We start from the raw sequence: 23,816 nt of genomic DNA, 5'->3' as shown, positions 1-23,816 counted from the left end.
TGTAGTTTCTCATATGGAAATTTCTCCAAGATAGATTCTTAAATGAAAATATGTAGGCTGGGTGCAGTGGGTCACTCTTGTAATCCCAGCACTTTGGGAGGCTGAGGTGGGTAGATCACCTGAGGTCAGGAGTTCGAGACCAGCCTGGTCAACATGGTGAAACCCTGTCTCCACTAAAAATACAAAAATTAACTGGGCATGGGTGGTGGGCACCTATAATCCCAGCTACTCAGGAGGCTGAGGCAGATGAACCACTTGAGCCCGGGAGGTGGAGGTTGCAGTGAGCTGAGATCACGCCATTGTACTCTAGCCTGGGTGACAAGAGCAAAACTCTGTCTCAAAAAAAAAAAAAAAAGAAAAGAAAAGAAAAGAAAATATTTAGATACAGAAGAGTTTGTATAGTGTATTCAGAGTCTCACTCTGTCTTCCAGGCTGGAGTGCAGTGGCATGATCTCGGCTCACTGCAAGCTCTGCCTCCCAGGTTTTATGCCATTACGCCATTCTCAGGCCTCTGCCTCCCCAGTAGCTGGGACTACAGGTATGCACCACCTACACCCGGCTAATTTTTTTGTATTTTTAGTGGACACAGGGTTTCACCGCGTTAGCCAGGATGGCCTCGATCTCCTGACCTCGTGATCCGCCCGCCTCGGCCTCCCAAAGTGCTGGGATTACAGGTGTGAGCCACCACACTCGGCCTGTATAGTGTATTCTTCTTTATACTTGTATATACATAAAACATTTCCAGAAGGATACAAAAACTTGTAATAGTAATTGCATCTTGGTAAGAGAACTGGGTGTCTGGAGTTGGATGACTTTTTTCTTATCTTCTCTTCATCATCCTTTTCTTTTCTTTCTCCCCCTCCCCCTCCCCTTCCCTCCCCCTTCTCCTCTTCTTCTTCTTCTCCTTCTTCTCTTTCTTCTCCTTCTCCTTCTTCTCCTCCTCCTTCTCCTCCTTCTTTTCCTTCTCCTTCTTCTTCTTCTTCTTTTTTTTCCCTTCCTCCTCCTCCTATTTGTGTTTCTTTTTCAGCTAAAGAGAGAAAGTTCCCTGGTGATTCTGATGTGTAGCCAGGTTAGGAAACTAAGGCTATACATCATATCCTCACCATATTCTGGACACATTAAAGGCTGTCCGTTCATGCCTCAGACAGTTGACTGGCTTAGTTGAAATTTTTCTGAGGTGAAATTTTTCTGAGGTGTAGATCCTTGACTGCATTGCTGATGCCAAGGTATTGTGCTCTACCACAGGATTTTTTGGGGGGGCTGTGGGGAGACATTCTCAAACGAGAGAGGTGGCGCCTTGTTAGGCTGTGCTTGACTAGCCTGATCCCAGGACACTGCAGATGTGAAGACATTGTTTCCAGGCAGCCAATATCAGGGTGCTGGGGAAAGAAAATTGGATTTGGAACCAGATCTATGCCTGGGAATGAACCTCAGCTTTGCCGTTTTGTTTTTTCATCTGTAAATTGGGAAACGATACTTCCTTGAAGGGTTGAGTGCAAAAGGGAAAAAAAAGGGATTGTGTGTGTGTGTGTGTGTGTGTGCAGAAAGTTCCTGTGGGCACAGACAGGGGCCTCACAAATGATGTTGTTATATTCCTCATCACCAAGGTTGCCTTGTAGAATGGGAGCCCTGTGTTGCACACTGAGCCCCGCTCCATGGAATGCAGGAGCATTGCCATGGACATCCATTGTACCCATCTCCCTCCCCAGCCGCTGCTTTGATGGGAGCACCCCGTCCATGCAGCAGCATTTTCAGGCAATCAGTGGATCCTTAGCAAACTGCTGGATGCAGGAGGTGACCTGCGACTCCACGATGAGAGGGGTCAAAACCCGAAGACTTGGGCTTTGACAGCAGGAAAGGAGCGTAGCACCCAGATAAGGGTGGGTCCCACTCTGTAGCCATGCCCACTAGAAGAGCACTGGGCTGAGAGTCAGGCTCTCAGTGGTCAGCACAGAGCGTACAGTGGCCTTAGTGTTGGTACTGGAGTCTCAGCCTTGGATCGAAGCATATTAGCCAGCTGCGAAACTTCCGGCAGGTCTAGTGAACCTTCCTACTCATCCATTCGATGGGAAAGGCGAACAATTGTAATTTTGTCTGACCCATTTAACTAGCACTTACCATGACTCAGATGTTGTTTTAAATGTTTTTTATATATTAACTCAATCTTCACAACAACCTCTCAGGTAAGTACTATTATTTTCCTTATTGTACAGGTGGGGAAACTGAGGCCCACTGACATTAAGTAACTTTGCTTGGCAGGTGGGAATTTTTTTCTTTTGGGAAGGAGTCTTGCCCAGGCTGGAGTGTAGCGGCGTGAGCTCAGCTCACTGCAACCTCCCACTCCTGGGTTCAAGCAATTCTCCTGCCTCAGCCTCCTGAGTAGCTCGGATTACAGGCATGCACCACCACACTCAGCTAACTTTTGTATTTTCAGTAAAGACGGGGTTTCTCCATGTTGGCCAGGCTGGTCTCGAACTCCTGACTCAGGTGATTCGCCCACCTTGGCCTCCCAAAGTGCTGGAATTACAGGCATGAGCCACCGTACCCAGCTGGTGTGATGTGTTTTAATGAAAACTAAATAACATAAATGTAAAACTCAGAGGGCAGGTACAGTGTCAGGCCCCTCTGTGTGCAGTCTCCTTCCTGGGGCTCCTGCTTATTAAAGCTGTTGGGCCTTGGACCAGCAAATTTTACTCCTCTCGGCCTTGGTTTCCTCATCTGTTGAAGGAGGGAGTTGGAGGAAATTGTTGCCCTAAATCCTCTCCCTGAAAACATTCCATACCTTTAGAAAATCACCTGGGCCCTTTCCTTTTGAGAGGTTTTTCTGTTGGGGGCTCTCAGCTCCTTGGACCACTTATCTTCATACCCAAGCTTCCATTCCATTGAAAACTGGTGCACCCGCACTGGGCATCTCTGCAATGTTTTGCAGATAGTAGAGTTCATGCAGCGCTGTGCCTCACACATGCAGGCCATCATCCAGGGCTTCTCTTATGACCTCCTGAAGAAGATAGACTCCCCGCAGCGGCTTGTCTACAGCCCGCCCTGGTGTGGTGGCCTCGTGCAGGGGTGAGTACTCCCTTGAGCAGAGTGGGATAGTCTCCATCACCCAGCCTTCCTTGTGGGAGCCCTGCAGCATGGGTTGCCTCAGCTCCTCCACATCAGTGCCCTCTGGCATGTGGCCCATCCAAACGGGTGTGCTTGGAAAGAAAAGGCTTGGCCCTGTTGAAGGAAGGCCAGAGGATCACCTTTGCCCCTCTCTCCCCTCTCCCTGAGAAGGTGTGAGAGGAATGAGTGTGGGCTCCGGTGGAAACCATCCTGTGGTTAGCAGAAGGGGGGAACATCTCAGGTCTGAGAAGCCCAGCAGAAAATCCTTACTCAGCCGGACACCTGGCTGGCTTTTTTGTCATCTCCTGAACCATAGAAAGAGTGTTCCTTTATTACTAAGGTTGCAAAAGACCACAAATGCTTAACTTACGGTTTCTTGGGCTATTTTCAGCTGATATGAGAGACTTGCTGCCAGCTGGTTGGGCAGCCCCCTCTTCTCCCATCACAGCTGCAGGAGGTGGGCTCCATGCTTCTCTCCATGCTCAGGATTAAGCTTGAAAGGGAGGAGTGTCATTTTAACTTCTCTGGGATTTGTTGACTTAGGGTGTGTATGTAGAGAATCCTTCCCATTTGGCTTTCCTCTGATGGCGTCTCTTTCTGTAAGCAGGGTAGCTGGGCTCACCACACTTTTGCAGGCTTCCTTGTCCTGTCATTCATGCACTTTGAGTCCTGGCTTTCCTCTGATGATTGGATGCTGCTGGCTTCTCAGGCGAGATGAGTTCATGATCCCGTTAACTCCTAACTGCTGTGCTGCCTGCCACTCTGGCCAGTTTTGGCTCTTTACTCAGCATCCAGAATGACCTTTTAAAAATGGAAATCAGGTGGCTGGGTACAGTGGCTCACACCTGTAATCACTTTTGGAGGTTGAGGTGGGTGGATCACCTGAGGTCAGGAGTTCGAGACCAGCCTGGCCAACATGGTGAAACCCCCGTCTCTACTAAAAATACAAAAATTAGCTGGGTGTGGTGGCATGCACCTGTAATCCCAGCTACTCAGGAGGCTGAGGCAGGCGAATCACTTGAACCCAGGAGGCGGAGGTTGCAGTGAGCCGAGATTGCACCACTGCACTCCAGCCTGGGTGACAGAGCAACACGCCATCTCAAAAAAAAAAAAAAATTAGCCAAGTGTGTTGGTGTGCTCCTCATAGTTCCAGCTACTCTGGAGGCTGAGGTGAGAGGATCACTTGAATCTGGGAGGTGGAGGTTACAGCAAGCCAAGATCGTGGAACTGCACTCCAGACTGGGTGACAGAGTGAGATCTTGTCTCAAAAAATAAAAATTAAGTAATCAAATAAAAATAAAATAATGGAAATCAGGTTGTACCACTCTGCTAAAACTCCTTAAGGACCTTCCCCATGGCTATTAGAATAGGTTTAGAAATCCCTTATCTGGCCTTGGAGGCCCTGCCTCATCCAAGCCCTCCCCCTTCATCTCCTGCCTCTGCCCCTGGAGCTTGTATGGAGACCCCTCCTTCAGAGTTTAGAGAATTGTCATAGTTTGCAGTTATTTTATTTGTATATGTTCTTCTCCAGTTTTCCAATTAAATTGTGAATTCCAAGAGCACAGGGGCTGTGTCTGTCCTATTCTTTGCTACTAACCCTTAGCTGCTTGGTGCATGGTAGGGCTCTGTACAAGGAGAGGAGGCTCATGAGTGAGCCTGAAAGGAAAACCCAAGTGTAAGTGTGGATGAGCTTTTACAATCTTAGTTACTCATCTAGATACAGCATCTAGTTTAGAATTAGAGGAAACATTCTTACGGGGTTAATGGAATGCTTACATGGAAATACACTCCTCTTCCCCCACTTTTTTTTTTTTTTTTTTTTGAAACTGAGTCTTCTCTGTCGCCCAGGCAGGAGTCCGTGCAATCTCGGCTCACCACAACCTCTGTCTCCTGGGTTCAAGCAATTCTCCTGCCTCAGCCTCCTTAGTAGCTGGGATTAATATAAAATTAGCACACCTGGCTAATTTTATATTTTTAGTAGAGATGGGGTTTCACCATGGCCAGGCTGGTCTGGAATTCCTGACCTCAGGTGATCCACCTGCCTCTGCCTCCTGAAATGCTGGGATTACAGGCGTGAGCCACCGTGCCTGCCCCCCCCCCTTCTCTTAATGTAAAAAACCACACAAATTCTTGAAATTAGAGTTAGCCTCTGAGATTTGTGAGTGGTGCCATGTCAGATAAGATTCCTCACACGTGTGTTTGCACAGAGCTTGGACTGGAGAAAGAAGAAAAGCACTGAGTTGAGGACCAATGGCTGCAGATGACTAGAGTTAGTTTTTTTCTCCCCTTAACCCAGCCGAGTTTAGTTATATAGACATGTGCTGAGAAATTTAGGTAAGAGAGCAGGAAATGTTGGTCTGAACTGCAGTTGTTGTCCAGGTCACTGTTTGAGAACGCTCGGCTCTTTTGCTTAGAAAGAACTCTCCCCTCCAAAGAGCCACGTACTGCCCAGAGGCCCCAGAGTGGAAGGCAGGAGGCCTCATCACTGGTAACGCCCAGTTCCACTGCTGCTGGAGGCTGACACCCTCACTGTCAGCACAAGGTCTGTTCCCCTGGGCAAGAAACGGTCCACTGTCTCCTAGATCTTTTGAGGCCTAAGCACATAAGCCTTATTTTAAGAAGAGACTGATGATTTGGTGTTGAAAAGTGGCCTTTTTCTTATGGTCTGTTTACTCAAGTGAGAGTGACCATATAGCTTATTATCTGTTGGCTGTTTCGAGAGTGAAAAGGAAACTATCAATAATGGTGCTAAGATACCAGGTGTAAATTGGGATGCTCAGTTTATCTCAGTCTAAACTTCAGAGTCTTCTCCTCAATAGCATAGCAGCTTAAGGCAGAGATGGGACAGCTTGGCACTGATGAGTTGCTGAGGAAATAGAAAAGAAGTAAAGCACTTACATCTGTTCTCTAATAGTGGCATGTGGGGCCTCACAGACCTGAGGTAGGGCTGGCCCTGAATATGCACCATCTCTTAGCTCCTTTGCCATTTGCCAAGAAAAGGAAAGTGCCTCTGGTGGTGGTAGGATGTTTTTTCCTTCAGTCTGAGCTGAAAGTACCCAACTGGCAAGCATTAACTGAGCATCTACTGCATGGCACCATGCCAGGTTCTGGGAGCCAAAGAAATACGAGGCATCACCCCTTCTTCCAAGACACCTTCAGTGAAGGGGGACCCTGATGCGCAGGTGGTAGTTTGAGTGTGGAATGTGGGAAGAACAGTGGCTGGAATGAGCAACATCAGTGTCTGGTCACTGCTGCATTTTATGACCTCAGGCCAGCAAGTTTCCTTTTCCTGGGCTTCATTTTTTTGCCTATATAATGAAAAAACTGGACAAGATGTGCTTATGATTATTTCCAACTCTGACCATCTGTATTTGTTATCTATTGCTGCATAATGAATCACCCCCCAAACTTAGCAGCCTCAAACAATAACATTTTTATCTCACACAATTTCTGTGGGTCAGGAATCAGGGAATGGTTTAACTAGGTTGTTCTGGCTCAGAGTTTCTAATGAAGTTGCAGTTAAGATGTTAGGGCTGTATTCATCTGAAGGCTTGACTGAAGATGGACAATTCAGTTCCAAGATGGCTCGTTTACATGGCTGACAAATTGGTGCTGGGCATTGAGCCTCCCCCTAGGGCTGCTTGAATGTCCTTGTATCATGGCAGCTGGCAGAGTAAATGATCCAAGAGAGATCAGGGCCGAAGCCTTGGTAGATTTAGCCTCAAAGTGACAGATTATCACTGTTTTGCACTGTTAACAGTCAAAAATGAGTTAACAGGTCAGCCCCATGTGACGTGTGAGGGGCTACACAAGGTTATGCATACCGGTAAGTGAGAATCATAGAGGCCCTCTCAGAGGCTGGCTATTACATCATCTCTAGTTTTGTAACAAAAAGTCTAGCAGTAAAGACAAAATCAACTACACCTTCTGAAAACTTGGTTCAGCATTATTATTCTGGATATGAGTGGTTAATTCTGAGTTTTTTTCCTCTTTTAAATATTTCTAGAAACCCTAATGGCTCTCCTAACTGACTGCTTAAAGCTGGAGTCATTTCTGCTCAAAATATCTACAGCTTTGTTTTTGGGAAGGTAAGAGGTTGCCACTGACAGCCAGTGTTTGCAGGACTAACTGGAGAATCATCGGGCCCATCTCCCACCTTTGTCCAACTCCTGCCTCCTTATCCTCACCAAAGTGTTGTTCTTTTCTTTTTTGCCCCTATTGAGGGAAAGGTATCTCTTAGTGTTCCTGTCTTACTAACAAATTTGTGAAAACCCCAGAGAATTCACTTGGATGACCCTGGGCTACACTTGAGTTTAGAAAATGATCTTTTAATTAATTAATTTTTAGTTTTTAATTTTTAATTATTATTTTTTTGAGACAGAGTCTGGCTCTGTTGCCCAGGCTGGAGTGCAGTGGCGCGATCTAGGCTCACTGCTGCGACGTCTGCCTACTGGGTTCAAGCAATTCTGATGCCTCAGCCTTCCAAGTAGCTGGGATCACAGGTGTGTGCCACCATGCCTGGTTACTTGTATTTTTAGTAGAGATGGGATTTTGCCATGTTGCCCAGGCTGGTCTCTATCTTCTGGACTCAATCAGTCCATCTGCCTTGACTTCTCAAAGTGCTGGGATTACAGTCTTGAGCCAACTCACCCAGCCCTACCCTCCGTTCTGTTTGTTGTGCTGAGGCAGCCTGGTGGGTAGGGAGAGGAGGAATATCAGATTTGGCCAGACACAATCCTGGGTGCTGTGGGGGCCACAATGGGCTTCTCAGTCCCAGCGATGGCACTGGAGGCATCTGACTTCTTTCCATGAGCCTCAGTTTCTTCAGGGAAAAGAACAAAAGGGAAATAATAAAACCTTGAAAGGTTTTTAGAAAGATTAAAGATAATATAAAGAGTTGTGGTGAGGCCTGGTGGCTCACGCCTATAATCTTAGCACTTTCGGAGACCAAGGTGGGTGGATAACTTGAGTCCAGGACTTTGACACCAGCCAACATGGCAAAAGCCCGTCTCTATTAAAAAAAAAAAAAAAATTAGCCAGGTGTGGTGGTGCATGCTTGTAATCCCGGCTACTTGGGAGGGTGGGGTGGGAGGATTGCTTGAGCCCGGGAGGTCCAGGCTGCAGTGAGCCAAGATCATGTCATATGCTCCAGCCTGAGTGACAGTGATACCCTGTCTCAAAAAAAAAAAAAAGAAAAAGGCCCAGTGCATAGGGGTATTCAGAAAGTTGATAAATAGCAGCTATCATTCTTTTAGCTGGCTGATAAGATTCTGGATGTATTCTGCTTTTCCTCCCTTCTCCCCATAATTTGAGGCTATGCCTTGGTTTCAGTTTTATCTTACTGGGGTGACACAGATGGCCTATCTAGGATCTCTTCCGGTCGTTGGAGAAAAGGAAGTGATTCGAGCTGCTGATGAGCCCACCTTCTCTTTCTTCAGCAGCCCCTACATGGTCATGACCAAGTAAGCGGGGGCTGGCCAGTTTGAGGTCTGATTCAGTTTCAGGGGAAGAGAGGGCTGCATGTGACTTCCTTAAGTGTGGGGAGTTTCTACTCAAACACAGGGAACACCTAAGAACATCTGTCTAAATCAGGGTTTCTCAGCCAGAACACTATTACCATTTTTGGCCAGATGATCCTTTGTTGTTGGGAGTAGTCCTGTGCATTGTAGAATGTTTAGAAGTCCCTGGTCTCTACCCACTAGTGCCAGTTGCAGTCCCTTACAGCCCCCACAGCTGTGACAACCAAACTGTCTTACAGACATTGCCATAGGTCTCTGGGGGAGAACCACTGCTCTGAAAGATTACTCATTACAATACTTTAATGTCTCTGCTCGCTAAAGAATTAGAGGCAGCTTGGTAGTGACTATCTTGCCTCTGATACAGGTCAAGGTTAATGAGGCCCCTATAGAAGCTGTTTTATTGCTGCTGCCTTTGCCCAAGTCTTCACCATCTCTCACCTGGAGTGGTCTCCTAACTGGCTTCCCATTCTCTGGACCACCCCTCCCCTACCCATTCCCCACATTGCCAGTACCATTGTGTTTTTGAATACAAACCTGATCAAGTCACTCTCTCCCTTGCATTCAGTGACTTCCCACCACCTATACCTAAGTTCTCCAGGGTGCTTTGGTACCTGGGGGTGGGTAGTGGGAGAGAGGACCCAGTAGTGCCCAGTGGGCATTGCAGGTTCTGTGTGGAGACCAATTCTCTGGTCCTTGCTTAGGAAAGCTCATTCATTGAAGGAGTAAGTGGCTGCTCACTCCTTTCTGCTGAAACTCTTTCCTGTCCTTGTAGCCTAGTGTGGAATGGGAGCAGGGTCACAGTGAAAGAGCTGAATCTCCCCACCCTCCCACACTGCAGCAAGCTGCAGCTGGCCGACTTATTAATTGCCGAGCAGGAACACAGCAGGTGAGAAGGAAGCCCAAGGCCCCTTATAGGTCCAGGTCTCTTTACAGACTCAGGTTCTGGGCTATTCAGCTCTGTGCCTGGGATAGGGAGCTCCAGCTTCTCTCAGTCTCAGCATTTCCTGACTGTTGAAATTGATTGACTTGACTTCGAAGGGCTGCCAAGAAAGAGGAAGAGAAGTTAACGAGTAGCCTGAGCAGTGGGGACAGTGGTGGTGAGGGGCTCTGTCAGCTGTCAGCCACCCTGTAACCCATGTCTCTGAATGCTGCAGCCTCCAGCCAGGCCCTTCTGGTTCTGGTGCTACAATCCCTGAATCCACCCACTTTGGGCCCTGTGCCCATCAGGATGGTGTGTGGCTATCCTGTTTTCATAGAGCATGGCTTGCTTAAGATCCAGATGTCTGAGGACATGTCTGTGCCATTGAGGACAGGCTCATGGATCTCCAGACCTTAGGGTTCCTATGGCTCCAGAGTTAAGTCCTTCTGCTCTTGCTAGGACAGGCTCTTGATTCATTCAGCGGACCCAGAGTTAGGTCCTTCTGTTCTTGCTAGGACAGGTTCTTGATTCATTCATTCAGTGGACCCAGGCTCATCGAGCTCTCTCCTAAGAAGGCTCCTCAACTTCTGCAGGAGGCATGTAGAGAGGCCACATTCTTCTTTTCGTGGAAGTTGGCTTGAAGGGACCAAAGGAAGCTGAAAGAAGGAGCCTGGGCAACATAGACTTTGACATGAGACTGAGTTGGACGTGCAACCTTGGGTGAATTCCTGACATATTTCTTCCTCTTTTTTTGGCGGGGGTTAGGATTGAGTCTCGCTCTGTCGCCCAGGCAGGAGTGCAGTGGCACCATCTAGGCTCACTGCAACCTCCACTTCCTGGGCTCAAGCAATTCCCGGACCTCAGCCTCCTGAGTAGCGGGGACTACTGGTGTGCACCACTACACCTGGTTAACTTTTGTATTTTCAGTACAGACAGGGTTCATCATCTTGGCCAGGCTGGCCTCAAACTCCTGATTTCAAGTGATCTGCCCACCTTGGCCTCCCAAAGTGCTGGGATTACAGACATGAGCCACTGCACCAGGCCCTGACATTTCCTTGATGTTGGTCTCCTCATCTATAAAATGAGTATAATGATACATTTCTTGCAGGTGGTTGTTAGGTATGATGTATGCAAAGAATACAGGAGCTCTTGGCCACATTGTCATTGTTGTCATTGATGGCTGTAAGCTCTCAAGGTCTCATCAGTTAGGGCCACAGATTCCAACAGAAACCCTCACCAACACCTCATCCTGTTTTCTTAGAAAACATTGTATACAAAAGGCCAGGTACAGTGGCTCACACCTGTAATCCCAGCATTTTGGGAGGCCAAGGCGGGTGGATCACCTGAGGTCAGGAATTCAAGACCAGCCTGGCCAACATGGTGAAACCCCGTCTCTACTAGAAATACAAAAATTAGCCACAAGTGGTGGTGGGCATCTGTAATCCCAGCTACTTGGAAGGCTGAGGCAGTAGAATCGCTTGAACCCAGGAGGCGGAGGTTGCAGTGAGCCGAGAGATCACCCCGCTGCACTCCAGACTGGGCAATAGAGTGAGACTCTGTGTCAAAAAAAGAAAAGAAAAGAAAAGAAAACATCGCATACAAATGATATTTGTTTAGAATGTGTTCAAAAGGCCTACGCTCATTTTTTCATCATGTCCTCCTCTCCACTGCCTTATCTGAAGCTTCTTTTCTTTTGCAGCAAGCTGCGGCACCCCTACTTGCTACAGTTGATGGCTGTGTGTCTCTCGCAGGACCTAGAGAAAACCCGCTTTGTGTACGAGCGCATCACTATCGGCACATTGTTCAGTGTCCTTCATGAACGAGTAAACTGCTGTTTCCATGGATTTTCCATTGCTGCCCTCCCGGTTTCTTCCCTCCTCACCCTCTTGCCCCAGCTGTGGTGATCCCATTTCTGCATGCATGGAAGATAAATATCTGTATTCTTTTGCTTTATAGGGGCTGTTTAACATGCTATTTAAGGCTGATAAGCACATGGTCAGAATTGGTACGGTTTTATTATTGTCAGTTCTGCTTTTTTTTTTTTGAGACAGAGTCCCTCTGTTGCCTAGGCTGGAGTGCAGTGGCGTGATCTTGGCTCACTGCAACCTCTACCTCCTGGATTCAGTGGTTCTCCTGCCTCAGCCTCCCAAGTAGCTGGAACTACAGGCGCCTGCCACTAGGCCTGGCTAATTTTTGTATTTTTAGTAGAGACGGGGTTTCACCATGTTGGCCAGGCTGTTCTCAAACTCCTGACCTCAGATGCTCCACCCACCTTGGCCTCCCAGAGTGCTGGGATTACAGGCGTGAGCCACTGCACCTGGCCTGTCCTGCTTTTTTTGAGACAGGGTCTTGCTCTATTGCCCAGGCTGGAGTACAGTAGTGAGATCATAGCTCACTGTAACCTCCAACTCCTGGGCTCAAATGATACTCCTGCATCAGCCTCCAATGTAGCTGGAACTACAGGTGCATGCCACCGTGCCCAGCTAATTTTTTTTTTTTTTTTTTTTTTGAGACAGAGTCTCCTTCTGTCCCCCAGGCTGGAATACAGTGGCACGATCTCTGCTCACTGCAACTTCTGCCTCCCTGGTTCAAGCGATTCTCATGCCTCAGCCTCCCAAGTAGTTTGGATTACAGGTACCCCCCCCACCACACCCAGCTAATTTTTGTATTTTTAGTAGAGACGGGGTTTCACCACGTTGGCCAGGCTCACCTCAAACTCCTGACGTCAGGCAATTCACCTGTGTCAGCCTCCTAAAGTGCTGGGATTTCAGGCTTGAGCCACTGCACCCAGCCCCCACCCAGCTAATTTTTAAAATTTTAATAGAATCATGGTCCCACTATGTTGCCCAGGCTGGTCTTGAACTCCTGGCTTCAAGCGATCCTCCTGCCTTAGCTTCCCAAAGTGTTGGGATTATAGGTACGAGCCACTTTAGCCAGCCTAGTCCTGCTTCTTGATCAGACATCTAAGAGCTCAATGGACCCAGAAAACACAGACACCTTTGACTAACTATAATCTAACAGCCACTGGCTTTATTTTCCTACATTTTCATTTGTGCTCTCTCCCAGTTTTTTCTGTAGAGGCCTGTATCACTCCCCTCTCACCTCTCAAATTTCCTTGGTGTTGGGAGACATCTTTCCTGGCTTTTATAGAGTCCCTGGAAAGGGTGCTTTGGCCTGAGATGTAGGTTTAGAGAGCTCTTGGAGTATTTAGGTTTTTTTCCTCCATGACTTTGTTCTAAATACTCTGGATAGAAGTAAGGAGACTCCAAGAAGGGCTCTTCCCCCAAATGGCTTGCCATTCCTTCTGCCTGAGGACCTCCTATTCTGTTTATTTCTGTTTTTCCCCCTTGACTGAGGGTATTACCTTAAAGACCATTTCTCTGGGGGAGAGACCCATGAAGACTTTAGTCAGCCAGGTGCATTGATGTGAGTGAATTTCTGTCCCCTTAGGAGACACTTTCTGTCTCATCTGACTGGGGTAGGACTGAATTGGTTATCTGCATTCTTCAGGGTCCTTTGAGCTTCCAGGTTCTCCCCAGCAGCTTGGGCTTGGACAGGGAGGTGACAGGGCAGGTTTACTGGTGGTATGGGGGGACCTCCTCTGTCAGTTTTCCCCAGGCCAATCCTGGATGCACATACCAGACTTTGAGAACTTTCTTTTCATTTTTTGTGGTATGAAGCAGCTCAGCTGAGGGAAAGGAATCCAGGTTTGGATCCAGGGGACCTGAGTCATTGGGACCTCAGGGCATTCACTTAGCCTCACTGAGCTTTAGGTTCTCCATCTGTAAAATGGGGATCCTTGGTAACCATGAGGATCATATGGAAAGACTGGAAATCACAAAATGCTCTACAGTGTCAGGGCCCCAGTCCTTTTTGTTTTCTTGGCATTTTATCTCTTGCTTGCAGCAGTCCCAGTTCCCAGTGCTGCACATGGAAGTGATTGTGCACCTGCTGCTCCAGATATCTGATGCCCTGAGATACCTGCATTTCCAGGTGTTTATCCACTGCCCCCTCAGCTTCTATGCTGTCCATATCATCTCCCCAGGTGAAGCGAGGCTGACCAACCTGGAGTACATGTTGGAAAGGTGGGCATAACATGGAGTGGGACTTTCTCCTGAAGTTGACCTCCCTTGGGGACCTTTCCTGTAGAGACAGAATCTGATCTGGGTGGGACTCCTCATTGGTGAGATGAACCTGTCCATCAGTTGCTGAACCTGTCCCAAATGTCTTACCCTATTTGCCAAGGCTAGAGGAATTTGGAGACATTTTAACAAACATTTAACAAGTAAGAGCTCGTATTAGCCAATGTGCATAAATGCTATAATTATCCACTCCAAAATTTTCAGTGGATTTTTCTTTTTTTTTGACGGAGTCTTGCCCTCTTGCCCAGGCTGGAATGCAGTGGCACAATCTCGGCTCACTGCAACCTCTGCCTCCTGGGTTCAAGTGATTCTCTTGCCTCAGCCTCCTGAGTAGCTGGGATTACAGGTGCTCACCACCATGCCTGGCTAATTTTTGTGTTTTTAGTAGAGATGCAGTTTCACCATGTTGGCCAGGCTGGTCTCAAACTCCCGACCTCAGGTGATCCGCCCACTTCAGCCTCCCAAAGTGCTAGGATTACAGGTGTGATCCACTGCGCCTGGCCCTTTGAGCAGGTTTTAACACAACAAGGTGTATTTCTCACTCACATTGCAATCCAGTCTGTGTTGGAGGCAGGGACAGAGTTCCCTGTCAAACCAATTTGTAGCTTCACCACCTTTCAGGCCTTGATCCCCCACTGCATTCTTTGCACTGCCAGTCAGCAAGCAAGAAAGAACATGGAGGGGACACAGTGGGGTTTGGGGCCAGTCTGAAATGGGTATGGTACTGCCTCCCACATTGCAGTGGCCAGAGCCCAGTTACCTTCTACTGGAGGGAAGCTGAGCTGTGCCTTACCTGTGCATCGTGGAAGGAGAGAAAGTGATGGGTGCTGATGAGCCTAATGGTCTGTCACACCTCCTACATCTGGGCCAGGCACTGGCCTGGATAGATATGGAGGGCATTATCTGCCCTCAAGGGGCTCAGCACAGTGAGAGAGGCAGTCAAAATTCAGGAGTTGGTAAGAGGGCTTTGTTTCTTGTTGGCAAGAGTCAAAGTCTTCCTGAGAGCCCCCAAGCTTTGAGAGGCAGAGGCTCTCCCCTGCGCTTCCTTACTGCCATCCACAGCTCTGAGCCTTTGGGCCAGTATTGGTTCTGCTCTTCTGTGAGGCCTCAGCCACTGGGCAGACCCCTTGCCTAGACCCACCTACTTCCTCTTACCCTTGTCTGCCACCTACCCATCACTGATGCTTTGTTTCTGGTCTCTCACCAGATCTTTGTTTGTCACATACTCTGTAACTTCTCTCAAAGATGAAAAGCTCCATGAGGCAGGGATTTCTGTTTTATTTACTGCTATATCTCAAATGCCCAGAACAGGCCTTTGCGTATGTGCACTCAGCATATGTTTTTTGAACAAATAAAAAGCCTCTCACTTCCCCAGACCTGGAGTGCCTTTTGTCCCTCTGCATGGAGAGGAGGCAGAGGTCAGGTTGTGCTTGGCCTTGTGGGCCCTGGTGAGGAGTTTGAATTTTATCTTAAGAACACTGGGATGCTGTGTTCTTAGGATAGGCATTTTGGAACAGTATAGGGTCATGGATGATTTGTAGGTTAAGATCCTTCCTCTAGGCCGGGCATGGTGGCTCATGCCTGTAATTCCAGCACTTTAGGAGGCTGAGGCATGCGGATCACCTGAAGTTGGGAGTTCGAGACCAGCCTGACCAACATGGAGAAACCCCATCTCTACTAAAAATACAAAATTAGCCAGGCGTGGTGGTGCATGCCTGTAATCCCAGCACTTTGGGAGGCCCAGACAGGCGGATCACGAGGTCAGGAAATCGAGACCATCCTGGCTAACACGGTGAAACCCCGTCTCTACTAAAAATACAAAAAATTAGCCGGGCGTGGTGGCAGGCGCCTGTAGTCCCGGCTACTCGGGAGGCTGAGGCAGGAGAATGGCATGAACCCAGGAGGTGGAGCTTGCAGTGAGCCAAGATCACGCCACTGCACTCCAGCCTGGGCGACAGAGCGAGACTACGTCTCAAGAAAAAAAGCAGGGGAGCCGTTGGGGTATGACTGGAGCCATGGCATTTTTCTAGATGGGAACAGGCAGAGGCCAGATAACTGTCACTAGTTGAACTGCTCAGCTTCACATCTGGTCCGTTTTTAATCTGAGTTAAAAGCTTTCATGGTCTCCTTATTGCCTGCAAGATTAAGTCCAGACCCCTTTTCAGGGAGCAGAAGCCTCCCCAAGTGAGGCTCCACTCGTAGTGTCAATCTCCTAACTGCCCTGCTCCCTCCTGACCATTTGAAGGCACTTTTACTACACTGCTTTCTGCATCTGGAATACCTGGCACACGCCAATTTAGCCTTTTAAACTCACTTCAGACACAGTCTCCCAACACTCTCTGTGAAGTCTATACTGATGCTCTCGTATCCTGAGGCACTTTGCATATTCCTCTTCTCACATGTGTCACGCAAATGTACCACAGTCATTTCTATACAAGTGTGTCTGCACCACCAGATGGGGAGTTCATCACCAGCTCTGGGCCTGCCACTTACGGTAAGTGCTCAGTAAATATTTTTTATTTTTTTGAGACAAGATCTTGCTCTATCACCCAGGCTGGAGTGCAGTGGCATGATCTCGGCTCACTGCAACCTCCCAGCATCAAGAGATCTTCCTACCTCAGCTTCCTGAGTAGCTGAGACTACAGGCACATGCCACCACATCCAGCTAATTTTTTTTTTTTTTTTTGAGATGGAGTCTCGCTCTGTCACCCAGGCTGGAGTGCAGTGGCACAATCTCAGCTCACTACAAGCTCCGCCTCCTGGGTTCTCGCCGTTCTCCTGCCTCAGCCTCCCAAGTAGCCAGGACTACAGGCACCCGCCACCACACCCGGCTAATTTTTTGTATTTTTAGTAGAGATGGGGTTTCACCATGTTAGCCAGGATGATCTCGAACTCCTGACCTTGTGATCCACCTGCCTCAGCCTCCCAAAGTGCTGGGAATACAGGCGTGAGCCACTGCACCCAGCCAATTTTTGTACTTTTTATAGAGATAAGGTCACGTCATGTTGCCCAGGCTGGACTTGAACTCGTGGACTCATGCGATCTGCCCGACTTGGCCTCCCAAAGTGCTTGGATTACAAGTGTGAGCCACCACACCCAGCTTTCTTTTCTGTGGGTGGGGGACACAGGATCTGCCTCTTTTGCCCAGGCGATAGTACAGTGGCTCACTACAATCTCAATCTCCCGGGCTCAGGCAGTACTCCTGCCTTGGCCTCCCAAAGTACTGGGATTACAGGCATGAGCCACTACAGCTGGCCGGTAAATGTTTATTAAATGATTGGATGATCTAGTTGAAGGAAAAACTTGAAATGGTTCAGAGAAGGGTTGACCTCTCTGGCTATGTGTTCAGGAGCAGTGGAAGCTAGAGGATGTGCACTTTTGTCAGTGATGGATCGCCATCTGCTGTTGAGAGAAAGGTACCGCAGTTTCTTCTCCTTTTGCTCACCGATAGAAATGTGAATCCTAGCCTGAAATGGAGCTTTGGAGATGGCCCAGCCCAATGCTGTCCTTATATAGTTGAGGAAACTGAGGCACCCAGGAGTGAAGCAATGGTGTGAAGTTACCCAATTGATTGGTTAGAGACACAGTTGGGGCTAAACCAGATGGTAGAAGATGTCTCCAGGATATAGGGGCAGGATGGATAGGAGGTTGACAGGAACACCAGCCAGGAGACCACGAGACAGGGCCTAGTGGTGACCATGAAGCCAAAATGGGAGGGAATAACGTGAAATGCATGGAGTTGCTGGGGTCAACAACTGGCCAAGTGAGGGGGTAGGAGGTAACCAAGGGTCTGTGAATGTCTGGGAATGACCTCAGGATGGAACTTCAGGTAGAAGTATCGGAAATGTTAGTCAGCAAGCCATTGCAGGTGTAACAACATACCCTTCTTTGAAAACTGATAACATGAGTTGATTATTCACCAACCCAAAATAGCCTTCAGTCCCACATTTATTTTTGGTAACACTCTACTAGGGCATATCAGTTTGTTGAATGTCATTGTCAAGGATAGCATTCCATCTCTTGGCACAAGTCAGTGCTGAGTTTACCCTGAGGACTCTTGCTGGGCCAGAAGACATTTAGGATGCTCTGACTTAGCTCTTAAGGAGTCTGGTTGGGGAGAGTTATTTAAGCATATGAGTGAACCCTTGAGTGCTAAACTGAGAGGACATATTCCCAAAAGGGCAGGAGTTCAGAAAAGAAATAATCATGAGGAGTTGGGGAAGTCCCAGATGGCTTTGATAAAGCATATGGGGGTTCAGAGGGCTCTTGAAAGAGTTTACGTTCATTTATTCAACAGCAAGCATCAAGGCCCTGGTGTAAGCCCAGAAGTACAGTGATATAAAGGCAAGTGAGTTGCCTACTCTCATGGAGCTGACTCTCTAGAATGGAGGGGAGACAGATAATAAACTAAATGAACACAAATTCAGATAATAAGTGCTCTGAAACCAATAAAACAGGACTACTTTAGATTAGGCAGTCAGGGAGGGCCTCCTTGAGGAAGTGACTTTCAGACAAATATCTCAGTGACAAAAAGTAGCTAGTCATTCTAGGGTCTGTGGGCAGGGCATGCCTGCCAGAAGCTGCCAGTGCAAAGACTTGAAGAACATGAGGTATGTTGGAGGATCTGAAAGAAGGGCCCTGTGACTTGAGTGGAGTAGGGGAGCAGTAGAGTTGCCAGATGAAGTGGTGGAGAGGGCCCGGGTGGAATAGTAAGGAATTGCAGGTGTTGGAACAGCTCTGAAGCAGTGTGGACTAGCTCATTGTCTAGCTAGGTTTCCAGGAACTCAAAGGGGTTGTCAGCCTTCAGAGGCAAAGTTTTCACAAATGTAGTATGTTGATTAAAAGACCCATGAGCCTGGCCAACATGGCAAAACCTCATCTCTACTAAAATACAAAAATTAGCTGGGCCTGGTGACACACACCTGTAATCCTAGCTACTTGGGAGGCTGAGGCAGGAGAATCGCTTGAACCCGGGAGGTGGCAGAGGTTGCAGTGAGCTGAGATCACGCTGCTGCTCTGCAGCCTGGGTGACAGGGCAAGACTCTGAATGAATGAATGAATGAATGAATGAATGAATGAATGAATAAAAGACCCTTTAAGGCATGAGCCCTGACTTGTGAGTTTCCTTCCGTAGCAAGGACAGAGGTGTACAGAGGGACCTGACTCGAGTGCCCCTTCCTACGCAGCTATACAACGGGGCCGCACCAGAAGTGATCTTACAGAAGGCAGTCACAGTGAAATCAGACATCTACAGCTTTTCTATGATCATGCAGGAGATTTTAACAGGTAGATCAAGATCATTAATGGTTGACCAAAGTCCCTATTCTTAGGTTGCATTTTTCTCCCCCCACAGGAGTTACTGACTTTTATGAAAATAGAAGACTTATTAAAAAGAGACTTCTTGGCTGGGAGCAGTGGCTCACGCCTGTAATCCCAGCACTTTGGGAGGCTGAGGTGGGTGGATCACCTGAAGTCAGGAGTTCAAGACCAGCCTGGCCAAAATGGTGAAACCCTGTCTCTACTAAAAATACAAAAATTAGCTGGGTGTGGTGGCACGTGCCTGTAGTCCCAGCTACTTGGGAGGCTGAGGCAGGAGAATCGCTTGGACCCAGGAGGGCGAGGTTGCAGTGAGCTGAGATAGCGCCACTGCACTCCAGCCTGGGTGACAGAGTGAGACTCTGTCTCAAAAGAAAAAAAAAAAAAGACTCAGCAAAGCCCATCCATCTGCTTGTCAGTGATGATGCATTTAATCCAAACTAAAAAAAAAAAAATTATTATTTTTATTATTTTTATTTTTTATTTTTTTGAGACAGAGTCTTGCTCTGACACCCAGGCTGGAGTGCAGTGGCTCGATCTCAGTTTACTGCAACCTCTGCCTCCCAGGTCCAAGCAATTCTTCTGCCTCAGCCTCCCGAGTAGCTGGGACTACAGGTGCACAACACCACGCCCAACTAATTTTTGTATTTTTAGTAGAGACTGGGTTTCACCATGTTGGCCAGGCTGGTCTCAATCACTTGACCTTGTGATCCACCCACCTTGGCCTCCCGAAGTGCTGGGATTACAGGTGTGAGCCACCACGCCCGGCCGAAGCAAACTTTTTAAACTGAATATTGGTATCAGTACTTATGATCTATGTGCGGTATCCCTTGAGAACTTGTAAATTAGGGGGAAAGACTAGCCTCTGAGAAGTAAACTATGAAACACACCCTGTGTCCATTAGATGTATAAACAGTGTCACTTGAAAGAAATGGATGTACTTCCAAATCCACTGCTCTGATGTGGAGAAAGTAGTCACATATCTGAAGATGGAAGGAATCCTTCAAGAGAAAGACATACACACACACAAACACACACACACACACACACACAGTAAAATCACATTCATTAAAGGCTGCTTTTTTTTTTTTTTTTTTGACAAAGTCTCACTCTGTTGCCCAGGCTGAAGTGCAGTGGTGGGATCTTGGCTCACTGCAACTTCTGCCTCCCGGGTTCAAGCGATTCTCCTGCCTCAGCCTCCCAAGTAACTGGGACTACAGGCGTGTGCCACCATGCCCGGCTAATTTTTTCTATTTTTAGTACAGATGGGGTTTCACTGTGTTAGCCAGGATGGTCTGGATCTCCTGACCTCGTGATCCACCCACCTCAGCCTCCTAAAGTGCTGGGATTACAGGCGTGAGCCAACGCACAAGACTTTTTTTTTTTTTTTTTTTTTTAAGATGGAGTCTTACTCTGTTGCCCAGGCTTGAGTGCAGTGGCGCGATCTTGGCTCACTGCAGCCTCTGCCTCCTGGGTTCAAGTGATTCTCCTGCCTCGGCCTCTCAAAGTAGCTGAGATTACATGTGCTCGCCACCACACCCAGCTAATTTTTGTATTTTTAGTAGAGATGGGATTTCACTGTGTTGGCCAGGCTGGTTTCAACTTCTGACCTCAGGTGATCCATCCACCTCGGCCTCCCAAAGTGTTAGGATTACAGGCGTGAGCCACCGCGCCCAGCCAAGGGCTGCTTTTTTATGGTGTTTGCAGTCCCAGAGGCAAAATGACAATATACGTGAGATGAATATTGGGCTCCCCTGCCAGCGGGGAGCCCATGTGTACATGTTGCTGACACTATTGTTTCCTATCTCTGTGGCAGTGATCTCCCTGGTAAATGGGCAAAGTGGCTTCTCACTTATGAATTGGCCTTCCAGGTAGTTTTTTTTTTTTGGTTTGTTTTTTGTTTTCTGTTTTTGTTGCTAGGCTGGAGTTCAGTGGTGCAATCTCAGCTCACTACAACCTCTGCCTCCTGGGTTCAAGCGATTCTCCTGCCTCAGCCTCCTGAGTGGCTGGGATTGCAGGTGCGCGCCACCACGCCTGGCTAATTTTTGTATTTTTAGTAGAGGGGATTTCACCATGTTGGCCAGGACGGTCTCGATCTCTTGACTTTGTGATCCACCTGCCTCAGCCTCCCAAAGTGCTGGGATTACAGGTGTGAGCCACCGCACCCGACCCTTCTGGGTAGTTTTTCTAGAGAGAAATTAATATATAAGGAAATGAATTGTTTCTAAAGTACAGTGGATTAGAAAAAAAAATAAAGGAGTTAAGTGACTTGCCTAAGGTTACCCAGCTTCATCTGATTTCTTTTCTCCCCACTCCACTCTCTGGTTTCCTAATTTACTCTTTTGTATGACTTTTTCCTTACAGATGACATACCCTGGAATGGCTTAGATGACTCAGTTGTTAAAAAAGCCTTAGTCTTGGGGAATTATTTAGAAGCTGATGTCAGGCTTCCGAAACCTTACTGTGATATTGTTAAGTCAGGCATCCACGTCAAGCAGAAAGACCGAACTATGAACCTTCAAGATATCCGGTATATTCTGAAGAATGACTTAAAGGCAAGCCCTGAAGTTGTTGGGAGTTTATTTCTGCTTACCTAACTCAGGAGTGTGGGGAGTTAGAGACAAGATGAAGCTAGAGACCAAGTCGTAAGAAATTTTGGAAATCCTCGTTTTATTACACCATTTCTGTGTTCTTGAGAATAGCCTAACTGCTTAACTTGGTGAAAGCAGCATGGAATTGAGGAGGGGAGCTAGGGAGGTTCAACACATATGCATAGTAGGGGCACATTGTAGGCACTTAGTGGAGATTCAGTGAACGGTAGCTATTATTATTGCTTTTAAGGTATTGGCAATAACAATAAACTAGTTAATTAGGACTAAAGTCAGTCTACCCAACAGGAATAAGAGGGAGTTTATCAGATACATAGATGGTTTCTAAAGCACCAGTGACATTCAGGATGACTGAGACTATGTCCTTGACAGTATTTCCTGTGTTACAGGATTTTACTGGAGCCCAGAGAACTCAACCAACCGAGAGCCCCAGAGTGCAGAGATACGGACTCCATCCTGATGTCAATGTCTATCTAGGACTGACTTCAGAACACCCCAGAGAGACCCCTGACGTGGAAATCATAGAGCTAAAGGAAATGGGTATGTTACCTTAATTCACAGATTGTGTTACTTTGACACAAATGTGTTCTGAGAGTCACATGAGCTGCAACTAATTGAGTCCTCTAAACTGTAGATGTAACTTGTTTGTTTTGTGAGATAAAGTCTAGCTCTATTTCCCAGACTGGAGTACAGTGGCATGATCTCAGCTCACTGCAACCTCCACTTCCTGGGTTCAAGCGATTCTCATGCCTCAGCCTCCTGAGTAGCTGGGAATACAGGCATGTGCCACCATGCTGGGCTAATTTTTTTTTTTTGAGATGGAATCTTGCTCTGTTGCCCAGACTGGAGTGCAATGGTGTGGTCTTGGCTCATTGCAACCTCTGCCTCCCGGGTTCAAGCAATTCTCCTGCCTCAGCCTCCTGAGTAGCTGGGATGACAGGTGCATGCCACCACGCCCGGCTAAATTTTGTATTTTTAGTAGAGACGGGGTTTCTCCATGTTGGCCAGGCTGGTCTCAAACTCCTGACCTCAGGTGACCTGCCTCAGCCTCCCAAAGTGCTAGGATTACAGATGTGAGCCACTGCGCCCGGCCTAATTTTTGTATTTTTAGTAGGGACGGGGTTTTGCCATATTGGCCAGGCTGGTCTTGAACTCCTGGCCTCAAGTGATCTGCTTGTCTTGGCCTCCCAAAGTGCTAGGATTACAAGCATGAGCCACTGTGCCTGGCCACTGTAGTTACAGCTTATACTGGGAAAAGATGAATGCCTTAGGAAAAAAATCAAGATCCTTAAAATTATTAAGGTAAACTTTTGGGGATCCATATATATACCTAGCGTGGATCTAGAACTAAGTCATAATAATTGAGTTTATTTCTAGCGTGATTACTCTTAAGAATTTATCTAATTGTTTCACAAATAAAAACACTCATTATGGAGAATTTGGAATAGTTTAAAGAAGAAAATTACCATTTTTTTTAAGAGAGAGGATCTTACTCTGTTGCCCAGACTGGAGTATGAGGCACAATTATACCTTACTGCAGCCTCCAATTCCTGGGCTCAAGGCTCTCGAGTACACAGGACTACAGGTACATGCCACCATATCCTGCTAATTTTTTTTAAGTTTTTTTTTCTTTTTCTTTTTTTTTTTTTTCATGAGACATGGTTTTACTCTGTTTCTGAGGCTGGAGTGCAGTGGTGCAATCATAGCTCACTGCAGCCTCAATCTCCCAGGCTCAAGTAATCCTCCTGCCTTGGCCTCCCAAGTAGCTGGGGCTACAAGTGTGTACTACCACACCTAGCTAATTCTTTTAATTTTTTGTTGTTGTTGTTGAGATGGAGTCTCACTCTGTCACCAGGCTGGAGTGCAGTGGCACGATCTCGGCTCATTGCAACCTCCGCCTCCCTGGTTTAAGCAATTCTCCTGACTCAGCCTCCCAAGTAGCTGGGATTACAGACACACACAACCATGCCCAGCTAATTGTTTGTATTTTTAGTAGAGACGGGGTTTCACCATGTTGGCCAGGATGGTCTCGACCTCCTGACCTCGTGATCCACCCGCCTCAGCCTCCCAAAGTGCTGGGATTACAGGCGTGAGCCACTGTGCCCAGCCTTATTTTTAAAATCTTTGGTAGAGACAAGGTCTCACGATGTTGCCCAGGCTGGTCTTGAACTCCTGAACTCAAGCAATCCTCCCACCTGGTCCTCCC

The 23,816-nt window shown here is 47.5% G+C and overlaps 1 protein-coding gene across 1 annotated transcript in view; it reads left to right on the top strand.

The window, feature by feature from the left end:
• The first annotated feature begins 449 nt into the window (after positions 1-449).
• Positions 450-23,816, top strand: part of LOC115931040 (inactive serine/threonine-protein kinase TEX14-like) — a 38,317-nt gene continuing 14,950 nt past the window's right edge. Inside the window, 10 exon segments of the mRNA XM_063698388.1 lie at positions 450-1,226; positions 2,930-3,066; positions 7,112-7,193; positions 8,437-8,567; positions 9,397-9,510; positions 11,243-11,366; positions 13,450-13,628; positions 18,820-18,971; positions 21,366-21,556; positions 22,000-22,150. Coding sequence (XP_063554458.1) covers positions 2,942-3,066; positions 7,112-7,193; positions 8,437-8,567; positions 9,397-9,510; positions 11,243-11,366; positions 13,450-13,628; positions 18,820-18,971; positions 21,366-21,556; positions 22,000-22,150 — 1,249 coding nt within the window. The 5' untranslated portion in view covers positions 450-1,226; positions 2,930-2,941.

Source organism: Gorilla gorilla, chromosome 16 (assembly GCF_029281585.2).
Source record: "Gorilla gorilla gorilla isolate KB3781 chromosome 16, NHGRI_mGorGor1-v2.1_pri, whole genome shotgun sequence".
Lineage (NCBI taxonomy): Eukaryota > Metazoa > Chordata > Mammalia > Primates > Hominidae > Gorilla > Gorilla gorilla.
Note: the sequence above shows the minus strand (reverse complement) of the source record. Positions and strands in the feature narration are given on the sequence as shown.